Source organism: Oncorhynchus tshawytscha, linkage group LG09 (genome assembly GCF_018296145.1).
Source record: "Oncorhynchus tshawytscha isolate Ot180627B linkage group LG09, Otsh_v2.0, whole genome shotgun sequence".
Classification (NCBI taxonomy): domain Eukaryota; kingdom Metazoa; phylum Chordata; class Actinopteri; order Salmoniformes; family Salmonidae; genus Oncorhynchus; species Oncorhynchus tshawytscha.
In genome coordinates this window covers 11781503-11799926 of record NC_056437.1, presented here as the reverse complement: position 1 = coordinate 11799926, position 18424 = coordinate 11781503, and the positions used below count along the sequence as shown (strand labels likewise).

At 43.6% G+C, this 18424-nt stretch overlaps 1 protein-coding gene across 1 annotated transcript in view; it reads right to left on the bottom strand.

The window, feature by feature from the left end:
• Positions 1-17071, bottom strand: part of LOC112257375 (endoplasmic reticulum metallopeptidase 1) — a 37559-nt gene extending 20488 nt beyond the window's left edge. The window contains exons 1-6 of the mRNA XM_042326541.1: positions 16478-17071; positions 14510-14814; positions 9498-9625; positions 8191-8296; positions 5311-5457; positions 4942-5034 (exon numbers count right to left, since the gene is read on the bottom strand). Of these exons, the coding sequence (XP_042182475.1) occupies positions 4942-5034; positions 5311-5457; positions 8191-8296; positions 9498-9625; positions 14510-14814; positions 16478-16752 (1054 nt within the window). The 5' untranslated portion in view covers positions 16753-17071. The remainder of the gene's footprint in view (positions 1-4941; positions 5035-5310; positions 5458-8190; positions 8297-9497; positions 9626-14509; positions 14815-16477) is intronic.
• Between the last annotated feature and the right edge of the window lie 1353 nt (positions 17072-18424).

The window sequence follows — 18424 nt, the reverse complement described above, 5'->3', positions numbered from 1 at the left end:
TTGGTAGCGTTGCCTTTAAATTGTTTAACTTGGGTCAAACGTTTTGGGTAGCCTTCCACAAGCTTCCCACAATAAATTGAATTTTGGCCAATTCCTCCTGACAGAGCTGGTGTAACTGAGTCAGGTTTGTAGGCCTCCTTGCTCGCAAACACATTTTCAGTTCTGCCCACACATTTTCTATAGGATTGAGGTCAGGGCTTTGTGATGGCCACTCCAATACCTTGACTTTGTTGTCCTTAAGCCATTTTGCCATAACTTTGGAAGTATGCTTGGGGTCATTGTCCATTTGGAAGACCCATTTGCGACCAATCTTTAACTTCCTGACTGATGTCTTGAGATGTTGTTTCAATATATCCACATAATTTTCCTACCTCATGATGCCATCTACTTTGTGAAGTGCACCAGTCCCTCCTGCAGAAAAGCACCCCCACAACATGATGCTGCCATCGTCGTGCTTCACAGTTGGGATGGTGTTCTGCGGCTTGCAAGCCTCCCCCTTTTTCCTCCAAACATAACGATGGTCATTATGGCCAAACAGTTCTATTTTTGTTTCATCAGACCAGAGGACATTTCTCCAAAAAGTACGATCTTCGTCCCCATGTACAGTTGCAAACCGTAGTCTGGCTTTTTTATGGCGGTTTTGGAGAAGTGGCTTTTTCCTTGCTGAGCTGCCTTTCAGGTTATGTCGATATAGGACTTGTTTTACTGTGGATATATATCATTTTGTACCTGTTTCCTCCAGCATCTTCACAAGGTCCTTTGCTCTTGTTCTGGGATTGATTTGCACTAAAGTACATTCAGGCGTTTGGAAATTACTCCCAAGGATGAACCAGACTTGTGGGGGTCAACAATTTTTTTCTGAAGTCTTGGCTGATTTCTTTTGATTTTCCCATGACGTCAAGGCACTGAGTTTGAAGGTAGGCATTGAAATACATCCACAGGTACACCTCCAATTGACTCAAATTATGTCAATTAGCCAATCAGAAGCTTCTAAAGCCATGACATTTTCTGGAATTTTCCAAGCACAGTCAAATGTGTGTATGTAAACTTTGACCCACTGGAATTGTGATACAGTGAATTATAAGTGAAATAATCTGTCTGTAAACAATTGTTAGAAAAATGACTTGTGTCATGCACAAAGTAGATGTCCTAACCGACTTGCCAAAACTATAGATTGTTAACAAGATATTTGTGGAGTGGTTGAAAAACGAGTTTTAATGACTCCAACCTAAGTGTACGTAAACTTCTGACTTCAACTGTATCTATAGTAGTTTTGGACCAGATTACAACCAGAACTAACAGAATGCATCTATAGTAGTTTTGGACCAGATTACAATCAGATGTGAGAGCATGCATCTAGTTTTGGATCAGATTACAACCAGAACTAACAGCATGCATCTATAGTAGTTTTGGACCAGATTACAACCAGAACTAACAGCATGTACAGTGGGGCAAAAAACTATTTAGTAAGCCACCAATTGTGCAATTTCTCCCACTAAAAAATATGAGAGAAGCCTGTAATTATCATCATAGGTACACTTCAACTATGACAGACAAAATGAGAAGAAAAAAAATCCAGAAAATCACATTGTAGGATTTTTAATGAATGTATTTGCAAATTATGGTGGAAAATAAGTATTTGGTCAATAACAAAAGATTATCTCAATATTTTGTTATATACCCTTTGTTGGCAATGACAGAGGTCAAATGTTTTCTGTAAGTCTTCACAAGGTTTTCACACACTGTTGCTGGTATTTTGGCCCATTCCTCCATGCAGATCTCCTCTAGAGCAGTGATGTTTTGGGGCTGTTGCTGGGTAACACGGACTTCCAACTCCCTCCGAAGATTTTCTATGGGGTTGAGATCTGGAGACGGGCTAGGCCACTCCAGGACCTTGAAATGCTTCTTACGAAGCCACTCCTTCGTTGCCCTGGCGGTGTGTTTGGGATCATTGTCATGCTGAAAGACCCAGCCATGTTTAATCTTCAGTGCCCTTGCTGATGGAAGGAGGTTTTCACTCAAAGTCTCACAATCCATGGCCCCATTCATTCTTTCCTTTACACGGATCAGTCGTCCTGGTCCCTTTGCAGAAAAACAGCCCCAAAGCATGATGTTTCCACCCCCATGCTTCACAGTAGGTATGGTGTTCTTTGGATGCAACTCAGCATTCTTTGTCCTCCAAACACAACAAGTTGAGTTTTAACCAAAAAGTTATATTTTGGTTTCATCTGACCATATGACATTCTCCCAATCTTCTTCTGGATCATCCAAATGCTCTCTAGTAAACTTCAGACGGGCCTGGACATGTACTGGCTTAAGCAGGGGGACACGTCTGGCACTGCAGGATTTGAGTCCCTGGCAGCGTAGTGTGTTACTAATGGTAGACTTTGTTACTTTGGTCCCAGCTCTCTGCAGGTCATTCACTAGGTCCCCCTGTGTGGTTCTGGGATTTTTGCTCACCGTTCTTGTGATCATTTTGACCCCACGGGGTGAGATCTTGCGTGGAGCCCCAGATCGAGGGAGATTATCAGTGGTCTTGTATGTCTTCCGTTTCCTATTAATTGCTCCCACAGTTGATTTCTTCAAACCAAGCTGCTTACCTATTGCAGATTCAGTCTTCCCAGCCTGGTGCAGGTCTACAATGTTGTTTCTGGTGTCCTTTGACAGCTCTTTGGTAGTGGCCATAGTGGAGTTTGGAGTGTGACTGTTTGAGGTTGTGGACAGGTGTCTTTTATACTGATAACAAGTTCAAACAGGTGCCATTAATACAGGTAACGAGTGGAGGACAGAGGAGCCTCTTAAAGAAGAAGTTACAGGTCTGTGAGAGCCAGAAATCTTGCTTGTTTGTAGGTGACCAAATACTTATTTTCCACCATAATTTGCAAATAAATTCATTAAAAATCCTACAATGTGATTTTCTGGATTTTTTCCCTCATTTTTTCTGTCATAGTTTAAGTGTACCTATGATGAAAATTACAGGCCTCCCTCATATTTTTAAGTGGGAGAACTTGCACAATTGGTGGCTGACTAAATACTTTTTTGCCCCACATTTAGTTTTGGATCAGATTACAACCAGAACTAACAGCATGCATCTATAGTAGTTTTGAACCAGAGGTGAGAACATTAATCTAGTTTTGGACCAGATGTTAGGATAAAGATGAATTACTTCTAAAACAGATCCTGGTCCATTTATCATGGTGGTAGTGGACAGACCAATACCTTCTAAGATATGGGAAAATACTCTTTTCACGCCACCTCAATAACGAACTGCTTTCTCGCAGCAAGTTAAGAGAATTTTAACGTAGCGGGTTAGTAGAATTAACGCAGCAGGTTAGGAGAATTATGCTTACATTTGTAAACAATCACATATACAGTATCTCTTATGCGTGGGAATACTTTGGGAGACATTTCCAAAATTAAAATAACTTGGAGTTCATTTGCCTGTGTTTTTACAGTCTTATGTCCAACAATAAAAAAATTGCTCAGAAAACTTGGGGAACCAAATAAATCCTGTGGGGCGCCAGTTAGGGAACCCTGCTTTAAGATATACTCTCTCACCTTCCTCGTCTGTTCTTTCTCCACCATACAGGGTTAGACTGCTATGTTGTTCAAAATAGCTCCTCAGGCTAGTAATATCTCATGACTGTCTTGATGGGCTGCTTCTATTTTAGATACTTTATTTCCCCCACTACTGTTTATGTGTGGATAAGTTTATGCTACCTGGTAGTTAGAGGTTAGAGTAGAGTGCTTGGTTGAGCTGTATGTTGTGTTTATTCTACTTGGTAGTTAGAAGTTAGAGTAGAGTGCTTGGTTGAGCAGTATGTTGTGTTTATGCTACTTGGTAGTTAGAGGTTAGAGTAGAGTGCTTGGTTGAGCAGTATCTGGTGTTTATTCTACTTGGTAGTTAGAGTAGAGTGCTTGGTTGAGCAGTATGTGTGCTACAGACAGTGGGGGTGTTTAAGCTACCTTGGCGTGAAGGTTAGAGGAGAGTGACCGTTGGTAGAGGTTGAGTAATGTGAGGTGTGCTATAGCCGACATTAGATTGTGTTTACACTACCAGGGAGTTAAGTGCTTGTTTGAGCAGTCGTTTTCATTAATGGATGGAATGTGGAGAGAGAGTAGGGAGCAGAGAGGGGCTACCTAGCTGTGTTGAGGACTAGGTTGTGAGCTACAGCCTACGGTACAGTAGCACTGTCATTGATAAATGAGATATGGAGAGGGAAGGAGGGAGGGAGAGAGGAAAGGAGGGAGCAGACGGAGGGTAAAACTCACTGTAATGGGTCAGAGTGCTCGTCTGAAGTGGGCTCTGAGGAATAGAAAGAGGTTGTCTGTCTGTACTAAAGTCAGTCTGACCGGTTGTTTGGAGTCATTTGTAAACTAACCTACAGCAGATCTGTCTGTCTGGCATTCTGAGCTGAGCGTAGCCTACAGCAGATCTGTCTGTCTGGCGGCCTGAGCTGAGCCGAGCAAGGGAGCACAAAGAGAAGGAGAGGAGAGAAGAAGAGAAGAGAAGGTTATGAGAGGTGTAGATTGCCCATCTGGCCTGAGCTGAGCATTGGCATGTGGAGAGACAGAGTGAAGTTGATGGAGGGAGGTATAGCTTGCCTGATCTGATGGCGGGCGTTAGTGACCGTCCAGGACACAGCTCTGTTCACCTCAGCGTCTGGCACATCGCCATGTGAGCCAGCAGAGTGTGGTGCTGCAGTGACATGCTTGGTTCACCCTGGGAAGAAGGCATAGCCCACTTCCTCGTGCTTAACCCCCACCAACAAGGACCTGAGCTGAGCTAGCCAAACACCATGGTAGAGGTCTCCTCAGACTCCCAGACACATGCATCACCAGCCTCAGATTGGAGACGGAGAAACGGCCCTCTTCCCACACACAGACAACAGTCTCTGTTCATAACGGAGAAAGCACCGCTATGGGGCCCGTAGAACTTACCTGCCCTCTGGATGGAGTCGGTCAGTATTCTGTCGGATGTGTCGTACTTGGTGTGGTAGAGGAAACCGTTCTCAATGAAGGCCAAATCAATTCCTACAGAGACACACAGAGAGGGACAAGAGGGTCAGGTCAGTGAGATTAACAATGCTCAGGTAGGGGGAATGGGAATGAACTGTTCATCTAGAGGCTAATGAGAAACACACTAAAGGATGAACTCAGACAACCATTAAATAAAGTGAAGGCAGTCGGATAGGCAGTCGGCTAGTCTGCCCGTAGGCTAGTCTGCCAGTAGGCTAGTCTGCCAGTAGGCTAGTCTGCCAGTAGGCATGGCAGCAGAGGAGATCTAAGAAGGCAGAAGTTTTACCCTACCTGGAATGTTTCCAAAATCCCTGTAGATGCGGAAGTCCGTGTCAGATGGGATCACACCGCTCTGGAAGACTTCCTGTCCCACCACCGAGGCAAAGGGATGTTTGGCAGCATGGACATAGGCCTGGACCAACCAGGGGTTCTCAGGACCTGTGTGTGTGTGTGTGTGTGTGTGTGTGTGTGTGTGTGTGTGTGTGTGTGTGTGTGTGTGTGTGTGTGTGTGTGTGTGTGTGTGTGTGTGTGTGTGTGTGTGTGTGTATATATGTGTATGTGTGTGTGTATATAAGTATGTGTATATGTATATGTGTGTGTGTGTGTATATGTGTGTGTGTGTGTGTGTGTGTGTGTGTGTGTGTGTGTGTGTGTGTGTGTCAATGAAGGAGAGCCAAGACAGGAGGGACTCGTAAAAGATGTGAAACCACCACTTTAAACTTGTACATAGAGTCCATCCTTTAAAGCAGGGGTTCTTAAACTTTTTCAGCCTTGGACCCAAATTCGAAATTCTGTGTTTTCCTGGGACCCAAGCTTAGGAAAATATGGAACTATACATAAATATTGGTACATTTCATTGCAGTTATGCCTAAAATCAATGCAATATAGACAAAAACAAATAATGAAATACCCATATAAATATCTATTCATGTTTATTTTACCCATTAAAAACACTCTGATCTGTAAAGGTTGGAACTGTAGCTGTTGAAATACAATAAATCATTTTCATTCTGAACTGGAAAAAAAACTGACTGATCACATCACACAGATGTATAACAGAACCACAGGAGGCTGCTGAGGGGAGGAAGGTTCATAATAACGGCTGGAACGGAGAGAATGGAATGGCATCAAACACATGGAAACCATAGTGAAACATGGAAACCATGTGTTTGATGTATTTGATACCATTCAGCTAATTCCGCACAAAACACATTGCGGGTGATACTCGTTATTTCTCAAAGTTTGTACAAAACCAAGAGAGAGAAACTCATCGCTCTATTTGCGTTTCATGACGATTGAGCTCAGTCAGAAATTGTGGCCAGCTTGAATCCATTTGATGACAGCGGTAAGTGATGGCGAGTGGGAATGACAAGTCAGTGGCTGCAGCGTGTGGGTTCTTCAAGAAAACTGCAGAAAAAAGATCTGGTAAACGACGAAGCACACACATCTTCCTCCCACTTGCGCGGCTGCCAAACCGAGCTGAGATACAGCTGCTAAACAGAGATCGCATTAAACAGTGAGCGCAGTTGCACTTGAACAAATCAATTCCAGTAATTCATTAAATATTTATACATGAACTATGACACTTTGTGCCCCACTATTAACAGGCCGCGACCCACTATGGGAGCGACCCACTATGTTCACGACCCACTATGGGCGCGACCCACTATGGGCGCGACCCACTATGGGCGCGACCCATACTTTACGAAAGGCTGCTTTAAAGGAGTAGGGCAGTCCCCGACTAAAGAAAATCTTGGTGGACCGAAAGTAGTCTGTTCTTTTTTAACATGTATTTTTCGATATATAGACACACCCTATGTGTTTTAATAAAATCAACTATATGCATCAAGCTTGTCTGATGCTTTAAGCTCACTGTAGGATTAAATAACACACAAATGACTCAAGAGGGAGTCAGAGATCTAGGGAAGATAACAACTTTAACCCGACCATCTTCCTCCTGCTGGCTTTCACAGATTCTGCCACTACTCTCCTGAAGTTGCCGGTAAAAGGCTACACGAAGAGTCAGCAACCTTTCTCATGTTGAATGCCAATTTATCTTACCATTTCTACTGATCTGCATGCCAGTTATGATTTTCATATACACATTTTCATGGAACAGTTTCATTTCATTTATAATAACATCTTCATATGTCAAAATCATTGTCATGTGGTTAATCAAAATGATATCCAAATCTGCAGAAGTCAGGGCATTGACACGTTCTTGTGCTTCGCTGAGCAGTGCAGAGCTGTTGTCAAGGAAGTGAGTTTGTGTTTTCTACAGGATGTACCGCCCCCACCTACCGTCAACCAATCAGGTCAATGCAGAGCCCTCCACATTGTTATAACATTTGGGAGGAGCATAGCGATGCGGTACAGGGCTGGATTTGCCCTCTGGAGGCTCCGCAATTGCGTCCCATACACCGACCACATTTTCAGATCAAGCATAAATTGTCTTTTAGTCTAGGCCACCACAATGGATTAGTTCACTGAGATGGGCGAATATATATATATATATATATATATATATATATATATATATTATATATATATATATATATATATATAGTTTACCCCAATTAGTCCGACCAGTCTACTAATTGGGGTAAATTCCAAGCATAAGATATTCACATTTACAACAGCAGCCAGTTTCTTTCTGCAGACAGTGAATTGATTTTCCTAACACACCTCTCTCTCCTCAAGCTGACATTGCTGGGGGCCATTTGCATTCTGCAGGTGTTCCTGTATGACAGCTCTATTCTGTTCCCTGAGGGCCAGGAAGGTTTGTTCAGCTGCTGACACAGACAGCTAAATAAATATGTTCCATTGGCCTGGATCCAGGTCCAATCACTGGTCTAAAACACAGAGTAGGTAGAAGTTGCCCCTAACCCCACAGATCTAGGATCAGATACTACTTTATTTCTTCTCCTGGTCAAGGTTAGGTTTGGGAGTAGGCTAATCTGATCCTAGATCGGTGGTGTAGGGGGCACCTTCTACTTAGAAAACACCAATTCTTTGTCCCCCCACCCCCGCTGCCTCCACCTACCACCTGTGTGTGTGTGTGTGTCCACCTACCTGTCTGAAACACCACCTCTTTGCCACCCACCCCTGCAGCCTCCACCTACCACCTGTGAGTGAGTGTGTGTGTGTGTGTGTGTGTGTGTGTCCACCTACCTGTCTGAAACACCACCTCTTTGCCGCCCACCCCTGCAGCCTCCAGGTTGATGAAGGCTCGGACCTGCTTGGCCCAGGGATGCTGAGTGATGAAGCCATGACTCGCCTGGGGTGCAGGGGAGAAGAGGTTTACAAAAAAATATTTCACATTCCATATGTCATTTAATATCATTTTACAAGAACAAGCAACCCTTACACAAGAGGAATAGCATTTATGATTCTGGCTGAAAATGTATGTTCACTCGAAATGTGATTGTGTAAACTTAGTTGACCTCCTAACATCCTGTCCAGTGTTCACTAGTGTCCCTCTCTGTCCAGTGTTCACTAGTGTCCCTCTCTGTCCAGTGTTCACTAGTGTCCCTCTCTGTCCAGTGTTCACTAGTGTCCCTCTCTGCCCAGTGTTCACCAGTGTCCCTCTCTGTCCAGTGTTCACTAGTGTCCCTCTCTGTCCAGTGTTCACTAGTGTCCCTCTCTGTCCAGTGTTCACTAGTGTCCCTCTCTGTCCAGTGTTCACTAGTGTCCTCTCTGTCCAGTGTCCAGTGTCCCTCACTGTCCAGTGTCCCTCTCCCTCTCTGTCCAGTGTTCACCAGTGTCCCTCTCTGTCCAGTGTTCACTAGTGTCCCTCTCTGTCCAGTGTTCACTAGTGTCCCTCTCTGTCCAGTGTTCACTAGTGTCCCTCTCTGTCCTGTGTTCACTAGTGTCCCTCTCTGTCCAGTGTTCACTAGTGTCCCCCAGTGTCCCTCTGTCGTGTTCACTGGTGTCTCTCTCTGTCCAGTGTTCACTAGTATCCCCCAGTGTCCCTCTCTGTCCAGTGTGCACTACTGTCCCAGTGTCTCTCTCTGTCCAATGTTCACTAGTTTCCCCCAGTGTCGCTCTCTGTCCAGTGTTCACTACTGTCCCACAGTGTCTCTCTCTGTCCAGTGTTCACTACTGTCCCACAGGGTCACTCTCTGTCCAGTGTTCACTACTGTCCCACAGGGTCACTCTCTGTCCAGTGTTCACTAGTGTTCCTCTCTGTCGTGTTCACTACTGTCCCACAGTGTCTCTCTGTCCAGTGTTCACTACTGTCCCCCAGTGTCCCGCTCTGTCCAGTGTTCACTACTGTCCCCCAGTGTCCCTATCTGTCCAGTGTTCACTACTGTCCCACAGTGTCTCTCTCTGTCCAGTGTTCACTACTGTCCCAGTGTCTCTCTCTGTCCAGTGTTCACTACTGTCCCACAGTGTCGCTCTCTGTCCAGTGTTCACTACTGTCCCACAGTGTCGCTCTCTGTCTAGTGTTCACTACTGTCCCACAGGGTCTCTCTCACCTGCAGCACATTCTCCTCAGCTCCATTGAAGAGGAACACCACCCCATGTCGTAGAGGTGTGGAGAGGTTGGCCAGAGAGTGGAGCACCTCCAACATCACCGCACAGCTCACTGCATCGTCACTTGCACCTGTCCCACACACAGGTTACATGGGGTCAGAGACTGAGGAAGGCTGGCACAGTAACACTCTGTGTGTGTGGTCTCATAAAACTATATGGGTGTGTCTCTGAATATTGGTGAGCGAGGTGAGTGAGTGAGTGAGTGAGTGAGTGAGTGAGTGAGTGAGTGAGTGAGTGAGTGAGTGAGTGAGTGAGTGAGTGAGTGGTGAGTGAGTGAGTGAGTGAGTGAGTGAGTGGTGGTGAGTGGTGGTGAGTGAGTGAGTGGTGAGTGGTGAGTGAGTGAGTGAGTGAGTGAGTGGTGAGTGAGTGAGTGAGTGAGTGAGTGAGTGAGTGGTGAGTGAGTGAGTGGTGGTGAGTGAGTGGTGGTGAGTGGTGAGTGGTGGTGAGTGAGTGAGTGAGTGAGTGAGTGAGTGAGTGAGTGAGTGAGTGAGTGAGTGAGTGAGTGAGTGAGTGAGTGAGTGAGTGAGTGAGTGAGTCACACAATTAATGCCCTGCTGAAATTCCTGCCTGGAAGGCTGATTGCATAATCACACAGTGGGAGCAACAGTAATCACTTACTACCTAACCATCAGACAAGCAACACAATGTGATCTACAGTTACCTAACCATCAGACAAGCAACACAATGATAGCAACAGTACCCTAACCATCAGACAAGCAACACAATGATAGCAACAGTACCCTAACCATCAGACAAGCTACACAATGATAGCAACAGTACCCTAACCATCAGACAAGCTACACAATGATAGCAACAGTACCCTAACCATCAGACAAGCTACACAATGATAGCAACAGTACCCTAACCATCAGACAAGCTACACAATGATAGCAACAGTACCCTAACCATCAGACAAGCTACACAATTTGATCAACAGTACCCTAACCATCAGACAAGCTACACAATGTGATCAACAGTACCCTAACAATCAGACAAGCTACACAATGTGATCAACAGTACCCTAACCATCAGACAAGCTACACAATGTGATCAACAGTACCCTAACCATCAGACAAGCTACACAATGTGATCAACAGTACCCTAACCATCAGACAAGCTACACAATGTGATCAACAGTACCCTAACCACTTTAAGTCTACTTAGGCTTTTAGAACTGTCCATCAGACAATCTACTGCCTCCTTCAGCCCCGTGTCCCTATACAGCTGCACTGAGGGTAAAATGCCCCTCTCACGCCAGGCTGGTTCAGTGGTTGGAGCTGTTGACGCAGGAGCACATATTACCCGGCAGGGTGCAGCAGTGCCGGTCTAGTCACTAACTCTCTCTCTGTCACCTTCTACTGTTCTACTCTAAATCTATCCCCGTCTTAGAACTTTAAAAAACACAAAAGGAGGGTGATATTTCACTAGACACATCAAAAGGAGGATGGAATTCCACTTTCTGCCCCACTAGGCCAGCCCCATTCCACCACTATCAGTAGGAAATCTCTCCACGGTTAACTGTGGCTGTTGTGTTAGCCACTGTCTCGTCCTGCAGTGCAATATTGTTGTTGACTGTCCGGTATGCTATTGTTGTTGACTGTCCGGTATGCTATTGTTGTTGACTGTCCGGTATGCTATTGTTGTTGACTGTCCGGTATTCTATTGTTGTTGACTGTCCGGTATGCTATTGTTGTTGACTGTCCGGTATGCTATTGTTGTTGACTGTCCGGTATGCTATTGTTGTTGACTGTCCGGTATGCTATTGTTGTTGACTGTCCGGTATGCTATTGTTGTTGACTGTCCGGTATGCTATTGTTGTTGACTGTCCGGTATTCTATTGTTGTTGACTGTCCGGTATGCTATTGTTGTTGACTGTCCGGTATGCTATTGTTGTTGACTGTCCGGTATTCTAAACTCAGCAAAAAAAAGAAACATCCCTTTTTCAGGACCCTGTCTTTCAAAGATAATTTTTTAAAATCCAAATAACTTCACAGATCTGCATTGTAAAGGGTTTAAACACTGTTTCCCATGCTTGTTCAATGAACCATAAAGAATTCATGAACATGCACCTGTGGAACAGTCATTAAGACACTAACAGCTTACAGATGGTAGGCAATTAAGGTCACAGTTATGAAAACTTAGGACACTAAAGAGGCCTTTCTACTGACTCTGAAAAACACCAAAAGAAAGATGCCCAGGGTCCCTGCACATCTGTGTGAATGTGCCTCAGGCATGCTGCAAGGAGGCATGGACTGGCAAAAAGTGCTCTTCACTGACGAGTCGCGGTTTTGTCTCACCAGGGGTGATGGTCGGATTTGCGTTTATCGTCGAGGGAAAGAGTGTTACACCGAGGCCTGTACTCTGGAGCGGGATTGATTTGGAGTTGGAGGGTCCTTCATGATCTGGGGTGGTGTCTCACAGCATCATCGGACTGAGCTTGTTGTCATTGCAGGCAATCTCAACGCGGTGCGCTACAGGGAAGACATCCACCTCCCTCATGTGGTACCCTTCCTGCAGGCTCATCCTGACATGACCCTGCAGCATGACAATGCCTCCAGCCATACTGCTCGTTCTGTGTGTCATTTCCTGCAAGACAGGAATGTCAGTGTTCTGCCATGTCCATGAGGAGGAGATGCACTGCAGTACTTAATGCAGCTGGTGGCCACACCAGATACTGACCTTTACTTTGGATTTTGACCCCCCCTTTGTTCAGGGACACATTATTCCATTTCTGTTAGTCTTAGTTAGTTTGTGTAACTTTTTCAGTTTATGTCTCAGTTGTTGAATCTTGTTATGTTCATACAAATATTTACACACGTTAAGTTTGCTGAAAATAAACGCAGTTGACAGTGAGAAGACGTTTCTTTTTTTGCTGAGTTTATATAGGAAAGAAAAACATTGAAGGAGGAAAACCCAAAACAAGAAGTCGAGACCTGCCCAGAGATTTCCTGTCGAGCAGGTTCTCTTTCTTATGAAGGTAGAAACAACACGATGAGTACTAATCAGGCCAATGTTTTTTACTGAAACACCCTGTGGACTGTGGAGGATGATATTTATTGTAGGTCTAGGAACGCTATCGACTTGGAGCTTAGGCCACACTCAGTATGTGAATATTTATACTCAATGATATGCGATATATAGGCTGCTACAGTATATGTTCAAATGACTCACATTGACACGTTGTGTAAGAAGGGAGGGAGCGAAAGGGAGAGAGGGAGAGTAAAAGACAGAATAAGAGAGAGTAAGAGGGAGAGACAGAAAGAGAATCGTATAATCCAGCCCTGCGTAGTGGACAGGCCGGTCAGGCCGTGCCACAACTAATGTTGTCAAAAAACAGCAGTTGTGTTACCCTCAGAAATGTGTGTGTGTGTGCATGTAGTATGTGTAGTGTGTTATATCGACAGCGTATGTCTATGTGAGTGCGCGGGCTCGTGTGTGTCTGTGTGTTAAACAGAGCCAACAGGTGACCGTTGCTTCCTCCATGTTCACACACTTCCCCATTGGGCCTTGCTTGATAACAGGGAACAACCATCACGTGGGACAATGCATGTGCTAATTCTTTCTTCTGGTTTTTTTTTCACAATGTGCATGTTTTGAATTCCTGAATCCAGCTTCCTCTGTCTGAGAGTATGTGGAAGCCAGGGAGGAAGGAAACATGCCAATGCCTGGGTTGTGTTTATTTTCTTGCTCCCCATCCAATGTATTTAACAACCTCTTCTGGTATCAATTTCCTGGTTTAAAAGGTACAGAACTTCATGTCCAGACTTCAGAGAACATTCTTTTCTCTTCAGGGGTTATGGGGAATGAATTATAGTTGGAGAACTGTATGTAGGCTTAATCTGAGATTCAGTCTGAAACTATTCTTGGTTTGCACCATGTTGGACTGTAAGTCGTAGCCTGTTTTGTCCTCTCTGTTTTCAGGGATATAATGGTGCAATTACATTTAAATGGAGAGTAAAGGCGTCAGCATGCTTCCATTCAGCTGGCGCATAGACGCAATCCCTTAAAAGACAGTCACTTGAAAAACGAGAAAAAAAAGCGTCAATGGTACTATTTGTCCAATTTGAGACACTCTATACACTTCTTCAAAATAGTCAGAATGAATCTAAGATAACTCAAGCAATCTGTCATTAACTTTGACGTTTTTGCCAGAAGAGATCTTAGTCACGCAATTTTAATATCTAACTAAGATGTTTGGTGCAGTATTTCACAATTAAAAAATGTGCATGAAAATGAGTCATCAGCTCGTTGAATGACAGAAAATACTTTATTGAAGAATCCCTACTGTTGACCAATCACCGACTAAGGGGCGTAGACCTCAGCTCTGAAATTCCTCTTGCCTCAAGAAGAAACGTTGAGTGGCCAAACAGACAGAAATAAAATCTCACCGAAGTCCAAAAGGTTGTCATAATATATACGCAAACTCTACTGAGCTGTTTAGGCTGGGACGCCTTAGGGATTATACATAATATAGAGAACATGTTTTTTTTTTTATATATATATATTTTTTTAAATATGATGATTTTGCGTTCACGTTACTGTATGAACTAATAGGACCTCCCCACCCAACTGTGGTTGAACTACAGTACACCACCACTACTACTGTTGCTTACTGTCTTGACCTAAATAACAAACATCTCTGTCAGAATCAGTCATACACTCGACCATTTGTGCCTTACATAACATGTATTTTAGCTATTCTCTTCAGTAATGTAACTGTAACTAACAACACTACTCACACAGACATGATTATATCCACTAAATGAAATGTAAGGGAAGCAGACCCAGGCCTGGTCATAGCTAGAGATAGTGATTGTATTCGGCCTGTTGTGTGTGAAAACCATGGTTGTGTTATCATGGTTTTGTGTGTGTGTGTGTGTGTGTGTGTGTGTGTGTGTGGTGAATAATAAACCCTAAGATATAATAAAGACTAATTGGTTGTGTTGTATTGTACCAGGACTGTTGGCCACAGAGTCAAAGTGGCAGTTGGCCAGCATGAGGTGCTGAGCCCCAGCCTTGGGCTCCAGGCGGACAGCGATGTTGCTGACCCGGTCGTAGTAGGAGGTGAACCCTCCCAGGAAGTCGATGCTGAAGGAGCCTGTGGGTCGCTGGACGTCCACAGTGACAGAGTTGGGTCCTGAGGCGCTGTCGGCCTTGATGTGCTCAATCTGCTCTAGCAGGAAGTTAACCGTTAAGATCTCATTCTCCGGGCTGCCCGTGGGACGGGGACCGACGCTGGTGATACGCTCCAGGTGCTTCCTGGCAGAAAGGGAAAGGCATGCAGGGAGTGAGTCAGCAAATCAGGTGAGTCATGTTAAGTAAAGGCCTACTACATCTGCAGTTTCTATCAAGTTTCATTTAAATAATTTTGAATAAGTTGTTTTAATAAGTATGAACAGTTTCTAGAGTTGTGCTTTGCTTTCAGCAAGCATAGCTAATAACTTCCAAATGTAGGCTATGCCTAATATTATCATCCCTTTTGACCTGACGTATACTACGTTTTGTTGTGTATAATAATATTAGAAAAGTTAAAACATTGCGAGGCATCATGGCAATGTTTTAAAGTGGGATATGACTTCTCAAGGGCCACACAGATTTGCCTAGTCATATCAGTACTGTAAATAGCCTACTGTAGAGGCTGTTTATTCGTTTTCTTAGAGACAAAGCCTTTCCTGTTTCTTTTCTGCTTTTTCGGTTTGCAAAAATTCTGGCAGCTACAATAAGATCCACACCAATAAGGCTGTAGGTCATTTGACACTCCATGGGGGCTATGTGGTAGTTTAGATTGAGGTAGCCTATGTAGACACTCACCCCCACCCCTTCCCTAGTCTGCTACCAAATCTGTTTGAGCTGTCATGCCAACGCCTATGGTCATTGTCAAGGAGCCAAACAGTTTTGTCACCACAGGAGTTGGCAATACAGCACAAACAGATATGGGACCAGACTACCACTTCCCTTACGCCACTAAAAACAGGAAGAAGTCCCCATAGACTGTATGGCTGTGGATAGGTCAACTAGACTGTAAAATCCAAATGACTCCAGATGATTCCCTTACCTGTAGCCTATGTCTGACAGGTTTGCCCTCAGATTATGTAGGTGTCACATTATTTGACACTTTCATAAGGCTAATGTACCACCCCTTAAATTCCCTTCCTCCACTAAAGAGAGGAGGAAGTCTACATGGACTGTATGGTTGTGGCTAGGTCTAGGTAGACTGTAGTGTCCTTAATGACTCCAGGTGGTTTCCATTCCTGTATGTTAGCTTTAGGGTTGCCCTCAGATTATATCACCTACTGTATGTGTCCCATCTAACACATTCATCAGATTTATGTGTCTACATCTCTCTAACTAGTAGTGTCATAAAGCAGGATTTTATCAAATAAGCATCCAACTGCTCTCTAATTAACTGAAAAGCAGCCTTGTATATGTTTATTACGGGAATATAGGAAATAAAATAAGTAGTTCATTTAGAAAATGGTGTTATGCTTACAATTATTCAAATGTAGAGGATAACTGGTCTATTTGTGTCTGATATTTCGTCACTATTGACAACTATTGACAGACAGACTATGTCAGCGCCACAAACTGTCAAGAAACAATGGAGAAGGGTGACTTTATATTTCCCCCGCCACTCCCTCCTATGAACCGACCGTTAGCTACACCCTAGCGACACCTGACATGGGTTACCTACAACGACAACGAGTACCAGTGGCTTGTAAGCGTAGCTAGGTGGAACCAACTCTGAGATAACCTTTCCTCTAGTTGTTTATCTCACACATTGGTGTCGTTAACGCCGTACTGCAAACTGGAAGCGATCGCAATGGAAGAAGTAACGTTAGGCTAATATCAGAGATTCTATACATGCAAATTTGTTGAAAATATAGCTATCTACAATTCAATTGACAACAGTATCAAGATTTACCTTGCCCTGATAGCATTGAACTCGCCAGTAGACTTTCCAATGACTAGCTGCTGTAATGATAAATGAACGACTCCCCACAGCACCAAAATAAATACAGTCACCAGTGCCACTCCGACGCCTTCGTGTAGCAGGTACAAGCTCACTTCAGGCTTCTTTTTCACTTCACTACAGCCGTTGATTCCACATTGATCCTGAGAGTCATTTTTATTTTCCGATACATTGTTTTGCCTCCCGTGTAAGGATTTTATTCTCCTAATAGTGGTGTCCTTCTCCATCTTTGCCACTGGTACACATATATATGAACGTCCAATACACCAGCAACCGTCGCTTCTGGAACACCGGACAGATCACGAAGAGGGACAAACTTCTCTCACTACAAGCAGAGGGGAAAAGGCGAAGCGAGAGAGATAACTGGGGCCAAAATCTGTCATCTCCAGCAGTTGGCCCTTTTTCGCTCGCCTAACGAGTTTTGTATGGAGCTCAATGAGTGTCGAATATGGTTAACAAAACATTTTATAACTTATTTGCTCGAATATAAGTTCCTAATGATTAGGTTGTTATGAGTGCACTGATATAAGTAGGACACGTTACACCCCGGCTACTTTGCGTTTGTAAATTGCCTCAAGTGTGCTCTGGGTCGTTCCTAAATTCAGAGAGTATATACAAGGCTACCCATAAACCCTAGCGGTCAAACAGGGAAATGGTTCCAATCGTTTTTCCACCATTTCTTTTCTCCATAGGGAATAAGAAACACTTTAAAAAGGGCTGTGTTTTGTGTAGGCTTACCCTGGCGTGATGTTTTGATAACCGCCTAAATCTCTCTTGGACAAGGTGAATTTTATCAATATAATCATCTGTATTTACTCTCAGATTTGAAAATGAATTTTATCAATATAATCATCTGTATTTACTCTCAGATTTGAAAATGTAAATTAGTATCAATGTAGACATCCTGCAAGACTACAAATCCCTGCAAGCTCCTGCAAGTCATCTCTAGCTGACACCTTTGCTAACAGGTATTGTGTCAATTTAGAACTTGCACAAGACAGTTCACAGAATTGTAAATGTATTTATTTTTTGCCAATTTATTCATTACGAAATTTAGCTAACATTTAGATAGTTCATCCAGAGATTCTTACCGATTCGGCAGTCTAGTCCAGATCACCATGAAGGGCATTTGTAATTCTTTATGATAGCCACATTCACAGCTAATTAGCATTTCATATTGGGGGGTTAAATACAGGCGAATATATGTCACCTTGTCCTAGAGAGATTTACACAATTATCAAAACATCACGCCAGGGTAAGCCAACACAAAAAAACAGCATTTATTTTAAGATTCTAAAATTCACTATGGGAAAAATGAATGATAGAAAAAAACGATTGGAACCATTTCCTTCTTTGACTGCTCGGTTTTATGGGTATTATGACTCATACTGTGGTACTCTATACACTCACCGTGGACCAGTTCGCATATAAAACATTGTCCATTCAGTCTGCAAAGGCGTCGATTTCCTCCTTAACTTGATTTAATAGTGAGTAAAAAAAATAAAAAATCTTGCCAATAAATTAAGAAATCGAGGAATATTGAATTAAGGAGGAAATCGACGGCTTTGCTGCCTAAGTGGAGAATGATTGTTTTATGTGCAAATTGGTCCATGAGGGCTATGTGTGTAAAGCCGGCTGCATACATTCCCTTCGGACGGTAAAATGAAACGACTCAATATCGCCATCTGCTGGCCTTTGGGATAGGTTGAAATGTTTAAACTTTCCTACCTAATTTTTTCTTCTTTTTTTATTAAACTTGTTGTGCTCATTGCAATGGTTTACTATTTAATTGCACTAATATACAGGAAACTACCAAAATAAAGGAAACACCAATATAACTCGTCTTAATAGGCTGTTGGGTCACCACAAGCCACCAGAACAGCTTCAATGCTCCTTGGC